Genomic DNA, 7,497 nt, shown 5'->3' with positions numbered 1-7,497 from the left:
GACTCTAAAATTGCTTGAAATTGGTAAAAATTGAAAATTAGGACAAAAAATGACAGTTAAACAGGTTGAACTGATTTAATAATTTTTTATATATATTTATGAATTTTAATTATTTATTTAATCATTAATGGTCCAGTGGTCGAATTTATCAAACTAATTGAATAGAGAATCGATGGTTTGATTTGTTCAACCATCGATCCAATTATTAAAACACTGAATGTGGCACTATAAGATTGTATCACATTATCTCCTGAAAATTTATATATATATATATTCAAGTAATGAAGTGACAAAGTCTCAATGTACCATAACATCAAATTTTTATATTTTTCAAGTTTAGGAGTTAAAATGGACAAAAAAATATAAATACCAAAGTGAACCTAGTTGTTAAGTTTAGGGGCAAAAAATTATATTATCTCTTTATTAAATTATGTATATATAATAAATATTTTAATCCAAATTTCCTTGGGTTTTCTTTTACAGCAAATATGATTGGCATAGTGTCGAAGCGATGAAAAAGGCTTTTGGTTTTCTCTCAAATCGTCTTGAAGAAGAAGAAAAAGCCTCTTAAAATACCCAGTGAGAGTGTGTTGAAACCAGGTGAAGAAATTTGATGAGCCTTGCTCGACTCATACGGTGATTTTAAGGGAGCAAAAATACAAGTAGTAAATAAAGCAAGGATCTCATTCTCAACCACTACACTTGAAAATAAAATAGGCCACAAAGAAATTTGGCTTTTAGTATATATATATATATATGGGTGGGTCCCCAACATCGTATCTCTATTTTGGTTTGGGTTGATCGAAAATTAAACTGAATTTGGATAATATCACAAAACTTTGATATCTTACTTCAGCCCCATCTAATTCAACTTGTTTAATTAGAAATTATGTTATGGAATATTATGGACTTTTTTTTAATTATTTGATGATATTTTAATAATTATTTTTATATTATTAACACATAATTTTAATAATTTTTATTTTTAATTTAAATTATGAATTCGAATTTCGAACTCAAACTGTTTAAAGTTAGAATTTAAGGTTAAAAATAAAAATAAAAATTACCTTAATTATATATTAATATAATAAAAAATTATTAACATTTTATTAAATAATTAAAAAAATCATAAATAATATAGTCAGAAAAGTACGCAAAATAAATTTTCCTGATTAATATATATATGGCAACTCGTTTAAAATTAAAAAAAAACACATAATTTATCATAAAAATATTTTAAAATGTTAACATCAAATCCAGTACATGACAAATGATGTTTTTGAAGCCATAAACGTGACACGATGTAGATCGTTCACATAGGACAATCTTTTTTTTTATTTATAGAGATTTTGGTTTTAGTTACATTTTTCATTATTTACTTTATATTTGAAACTTTACAAATAAAATTAGTTTTTTAAGCAAATCTTCCTATTAAATTTTTTTTAGATAAAATAAATATTTTAGAAAATAATATATAATTACTTCAAGATATATATATATATTTGTGTATTTTATATACATATATAAAAAATTATTTATTTTCTCCTGATTTGATTTTATTAACATATAAATAATATCAATGTTTATAATTTACAGGTAATTAAATTAAGTTATTTAAATTTTAAAGTCTTAGATATTTTTATGCTATAAATTATTAAATTAAAATATTTCAAATATAAATGAAAATAAATTTTTATATTTATAACATCTGTGGTTACGAATGAGATACTTATAATTAAATAAAAAAAGAAAAAAGGTAAGAATATTTCTATTACTGCATCTATGATTCTGGAAAAAAGAAATATTAAATGGTAGGGTGGTGGTATGACTGACACACAGAGATCCATGTGATCCTTTGTCAGTTGTCACAGACACATTTTATTCTAATTTCAACTCGACGAGCTTCATAGTTCAAAAGGCAGGGAAAAAAGAAGGTTTAAGTTGAAGTAGCAACCAAATTAAGATAAAATCAAATATCTACTTTAGTTTTTACAAATTCTCATTCAAGACTCCTAATCTGATCAAATTCTTTGTGTACCACGAACACATCTGTCAGCTATTTTTCCCTTCAATTGGAATCTATTCATTATTTGGATAAAACAAATTTATTGATCAAATTTCGTTATCATCTGTTTCATTCTATTCTAACCTTTGATCCATTCAACAGTCAACTTGTGATGCTTCTTTTTCTTGGATTGACACAGACAGACAAACCCATGTCTTCCAATCAAATATATATTCACTTACTACTTGGCTCAGCACTATCCATTGCCGCACAAATCATGAATTCTCTCTCATTGCCCCATGTAGGAATTGCTAATTGTTCAAATACTACATCCTGGTTCTTAAACAAGCAAAGAATAAAGCTTTCTTATCATAGTTCCCCTTTTGTCAAATACAACAAAACCATGTTAAGGGTTCGTTGCAGTCGTTAGCTCAGTTTCTCATTTAAGCCATCTGAAAATGAATCAAGGGCATAGACATTTAGTCCTCTTGTCCGACCGGGTGCCCCACCTTTTAGTGACGACACATCCAATGCAATCCTGAATAAACCACAAATGCTTTCTTCAACTCATTCTCCTGCTTTAAGAACAAGGGAAAGAGCAAGTATAAACTTACAAGTTCTTTGACGCTTTCTCGAGTTCCAGAGTCTCACAATTTATGAGGATCTTGTTATCGATTTTTGACACAGAATGGTTCAAAGGCAGATCAATCCCTTTGGGTGCTGGATGACATTTCAACTCAATTACTTTCTGTTTACAATAAAAATAAATAAAGCAATGGAGAAAATAATCTTCTTACATGGCTTATAATTAGTTGGTGCACTTCCATTCAGCCCTAGGAGCTCCTATATCATATTGAATTCATTGGATAAGGATATTTATCAAAAGAAGTTAAGATGCATATGATACAGTTCAAGGGAAAAAGAAGTCACCTTAAGATTCTCATAGCACTCCTCGAGATTATCGTTGTATAATATATGATCAAAGATGCCAGAAGATTTCCCTTGCTCAATTTCTGCTTCCGCATTCCGTAGTCGTTTTAGGATTTGCTCCTCTGTCTCAGTCCCCCTATTTACAGCATTCTAGTTATTACAAGACTAGGATTATGGTATAGTGATAAATATCAAATGGACAGTACTGATTCACCTTGCACGGAGCCGCTCTTCAAGCTCTCTCATTGTGGGCGGACAGATAAAAATGAAAATGGCATCAAGAGAACTTGCCCTCACTGACCTCGCTCCTTGAACATCAATGTCAAGAATGCACCTCTATATTGGGGGGAAAAATTAATTTGAGCAGAAAGGTAATTTTCAAGTAAAGAATGCTATACCAACAAGAACCCTTGATACACTTTCTGAAATACAACAACCAGAAATCCAAAATTCAATGTCGCACCATCTTGTCCAATACGAACATGATATTATCTAAAGGCTATCAAGTTAACTAACGTATATACAAGAGACATTATATACCATTGGTACTCCCCTCGTAACAATATGCAAGGAGATTATACATAATTCATAAATTGTTAAAGGAAGGGTTGACATAAGTATAACTATAATTTCATGAGATCTGACATGCTTAAGTGCTTTGTTACCGTAAGAAAATAACCTAACATCCTGAACTGATGATATTGCATGCTTAAGCGTTCCATTTCACAGTTTGGTTCCCCAAGTGCAACTTTCAAATCAACATTAGGAATTCAACTATTATTAATAGAACAGTAAGAAAGACTGTTTTACCTTCCCAGAGTCTGCTACTGCCTCAACAGCTTCAATACTAGTTCCATAGAGATTCCCATGAACAGAAGCAAACTCAAGAAATTTCCCATCTTTTATATCTTTCTCCATTACACTCCGGTCAGCAAAATGATAATGAACTCCATTCTTCTCGTTGCCCCTTGGTGCACGGGTTGTGTGGCTGACAGAGAACCCAAACATAGATGGGAACTCCTTCATCAACATGTTTATTAGTGTCCCCTTACCAACTCCAGAAGGACCACTGATAACAACCGGCTTCTCAGCATCACCCCTCACACCCCTACTCCAGGCAACAACTTCAGTCCCCAAAATTTTTCTCTGTTCCTTAACATACTTGGTGTCCACCTACAAATATTGGAACAGATTGAACACTTTTAGGCAACAAAATATACAAATACCTTTTATGCAATTCAGAATCACCGAGTTAATTCCGCAAGAAATTAACTATTCTAACTGCAGAGTATGTGAAGTTCATCCTATATTAACCCTCAAAAGATCCTTAAGTTTTCAAAATACCAACCTCAAGAAACCAAATGCAGTCATCTGGGGTGGAACCCCTAATAATTATCATTATTCGATCTTCATTCAAAAGAATGGCCGAATGGCCTTTAGATGCCTTTGGTTTTGTTCCCAGAACTGTAGGGATCACCCTGAAAATAATACCAGAAACAATTTAACTTCCCACTCTAAACTGGAACCTGGAAGAACAAACTAAGTGGTTTCTTCTAGCCAAAACTAACCATTTGCCTGTAGATTTGTCATAAATCTTAACCCCAATATATGATGTGGAATCATTGTCTGCCCCACCAATTACAAACTGCCAAGAGAAATAAACGCCAATCCTCAATCAAAAAAGATGATTGAACATGCTAGCTAAGAGATAACAGACAGTGAAAAAAAGTGAAACACTTTATGAAGAACACCAAATTTAGGCATTAAATTATCATACCGTTTTGTCACCAACGTCGGCAGAGGTCTCCAAGCCTTTGGGTTTTAAACCAAATCCATTTTGTAGATTGTCAAAACAGAATGCCGGGGCTTCACCCTGATGATTATAAACCAAAACCAAATCAAATCACAATAAAGCTACACCTTTTTTAGCTACAGCTGAACTAAAACTCAATTAGATTGTTAGCAAAAGTCCATTCTTCTTTTAACAGATAAGAGAAGAACAAATTTCATATAAATGAATTTATATTATGGAAACAAATTGATGATTAATGGCTCACCATGGAGAACCAATGCCTCCAATACAAGATTCTCCTGATCAATACACATGGAAAGATAAAAATGATCAAATCAAAAGAAAACCTATTTCTCAGATCTAGGACACAAATGTAAACCAAACGCATTTAAAAGAAAAATATCATGGATCACATATAAGTAATATAATTACATGTCAAACAAGAACGAAGTAAAAGAGGAGGAAACAAAAGAATCAAATTTTGAGATGCATAACAACAATATAAGAAGCCCAAAATCAAAACCCAGATTTCAATCTAACATTACAATGGCAAAACATAGAAGGCAGGAAAAAGAAACAAGCTACAAAATCAAGTGTCAGTTGGTTTTTATGTCAAATTTGAAACAACCCATGTCTCCAAAACCAAATAAAATGAAAACAAATAGAATAAACTTCCACGAAAACACGTTAGAAATCAAAGCTTGGTGATGAAAAGCTTTAAAAATTTTCGGAAACAAAAGAGAGAGAGAGAGAAAGAAACATATTGGATAGACAACAAGATCATACCTTTGATAAGAGCAAAAAAGAAATTATTAAAGAAACTTGGGTAGGCAGATGGTAATTGTAAGAGGGTTAAATAGTAGAAGAGAATAGGAGGGGAAAAAGGGGTTTTCTTCAGGTACTGTGATCTGTAGAAGGCAGCGTTAGGAGGGAGTCAAATCAGAACAAGCTTAGGCTTGAAAAAGAAGATTACAGAAAGAGATTGGGTGAAGAGAGAGTTGCATTGTCTCTCTTTTATATTTGTAAAGAGAAAGAGTTGGCCCTTCTTTTTTGGTCGCATTCCAGTTCACGAAAACAGGAAGACCCGACTGGGGACTGCCTGGCTCTAATTTTCTTGTGAAGTTTCACCTTTTTAAGAAAAAAATTAGTATTTTTGCTTTTTTTGGACTTTTATAAGTTTAATTTTATAATAAAATAAATATAATTTAGATCTCTTTTCTTCAAATCCCACAAAATTTAGACTGAATAACATATTAATGTGACGGAAAACAAATACATTCATTATTTTTTCTCTTTTTAATGATAACACATTTGAGATCGGTTGGTGTTAAATATATTTCATCTAAAATAATATTTATATTCAGTTTACCAAAATCACATTTTATTATATCAAATACAATCCATTATCCTAATTCGGTTTTAAAAAATCAAGCCGAGTAAAATAAAATTCGAGTGAGTTGAATAAATTTATTCAAATTAAATTAAATAACTTAAATTGATCATATTAAAATCTTGTTGACAATATAACTAATTTTTTAGTTGAAATCAAAATAAGAGAAAAAAAAAGATAGTATGATAATTTAATTGTTTAAGTTCTCAAACTTGTCATTTTTTATATTTTTAAAAATATAATTTGGCATTTTTATATATTTTTTTAAAAAATTAATAATTGTTATATAATTTTTAATTTTTTGAATTTATATATATTTATAAAATTTTGAAAAAATATTTTATAAATATTTTCAATTTTTAGGGTTATTTTGATTTTTTGTAATTTTTTTAGAGGACCAAGTTGCACGTTTTTAAAACAGTCAAGGACCTATGGGAATTTACATCAAACTATTAGTCAAATACTTCGAGTTATAAAATTTAACTCAACTCGAACTCGAAAAATCTAATTACTTATCCGAGTTAATTCGAAAAAACCAAATAACTTAATTCGATTAACTCAAAATTCGAAAAAAAATTAATCAAATCAAGTTTTGCTTACCCGTACAATTAACTTTATAACAATGGATTAAAAAAAGTTCAAAAATTCTTTCCCTTCTTTCTGCCACAAGTACTAAAGAGAGAAAAACTCATCACACATAAGTGACCATCCAACCTCCTAGATAGCGCTACTCACTCCTGCCTATTGCAATCATTACTTCGTCCTTCTTTGGTGTCTCTTTTTCAACCTTAGGGCCTTTGTTCTCTCTCTTCTTTTTCTTTCGCAGATGTTTTGGAAGGTTATTGGTCACAATCATCCCCATTGCTATCTAGTTTTTCAAGTTTTGAATGTTCAGAGGGGTTGATTGGTGATGCCCAATGATCACTGTTTTTGTTGGCACCTAATGCTCCTTTTGGTTTATCGACATTCTCTAGGCTCCATTTCTCATTTGCCGTCGACCCACCCATGGATAGGTCAAGGCGTTGGAGTATCTACCGTCAATCGTGGAGGTTGGTTGACAGGCGGCTTTCTGTCCTACTATGTTTTGGTCTTGTGATAACTTTTGTTATCTTTGCTCTTTTGTTCCCTAACAAGGGAGGCTTAAGCGGCTGAGAGAATGACGGTTTTGGTACGAAAATCATGATGTGGCCTCGGGTTCTATTGAATCGTGTGAACATCTTTGCCTTTAGGTTTGATTTTGTCCTCACTCGAGTTCTTGACAATATAACATTAAATTTGCCTTATATCGTTAGCTATTTTGTTTCACCGTAAAGGAATTGCCTACTCATTGAGTGATAAGTGCCCATATTTCGTACATTTTAGGCTCTTATATTTAGCATT

At 31.4% G+C, this 7,497-nt stretch overlaps 1 protein-coding gene across 2 annotated transcripts; it reads right to left on the bottom strand.

The window, feature by feature from the left end:
• Positions 1-1,935: 1,935 nt before the first annotated feature.
• Positions 1,936-5,825, bottom strand: LOC107889546 (guanylate kinase 2). Of its 2 annotated transcripts, XM_016814014.2 has the most exons (11): positions 5,514-5,825; positions 4,993-5,026; positions 4,713-4,808; positions 4,504-4,580; positions 4,284-4,413; positions 3,746-4,108; positions 3,150-3,271; positions 2,936-3,071; positions 2,803-2,848; positions 2,620-2,725; positions 1,936-2,543 (listed from the first exon to the last, which is right to left on the bottom strand). In XM_016814014.2, the coding sequence occupies exons 2-11, from the start codon at positions 4,993-4,995 to the stop codon at positions 2,432-2,434; spliced, it is 1,191 nt and encodes a 396-aa protein (XP_016669503.1). In that variant the 5' UTR covers positions 4,996-5,026; positions 5,514-5,825; the 3' UTR covers positions 1,936-2,431. The 2 variants fall into 2 exon arrangements, with proteins under 2 accessions (XP_016669503.1, XP_016669501.1); XM_016814012.2 differs by lacking the exon at positions 5,514-5,825 and having other exon boundaries at positions 4,993-5,510.
• Between the last annotated feature and the right edge of the window lie 1,672 nt (positions 5,826-7,497).

This window comes from Gossypium hirsutum, chromosome A09 (genome assembly GCF_007990345.1).
Source record: "Gossypium hirsutum isolate 1008001.06 chromosome A09, Gossypium_hirsutum_v2.1, whole genome shotgun sequence".
NCBI classification, from domain to species: Eukaryota; Viridiplantae; Streptophyta; class Magnoliopsida; order Malvales; family Malvaceae; genus Gossypium; species Gossypium hirsutum.
This window is presented reverse-complemented; position numbering and strand designations above follow the sequence as displayed.

Coding starts and splice junctions, on each gene's coding strand:
- LOC107889546 (XM_016814012.2), bottom strand. CDS start 5,115: ATGCGTTTGGTTTACATTTGTGTCCTAGATCTGAGAAATAGGTTTTCT. Junction 3,272..3,745: donor CAGTAGCAGACTCTGGGAAG/GTAAAACAGTCT, acceptor CCCCCAATATAG/AGGTGCATTCTTGACATTGA. Junction 3,072..3,149: donor GAAGAGCGGCTCCGTGCAAG/GTGAATCAGTAC, acceptor TGCTGTAAATAG/GGGGACTGAGACAGAGGAGC.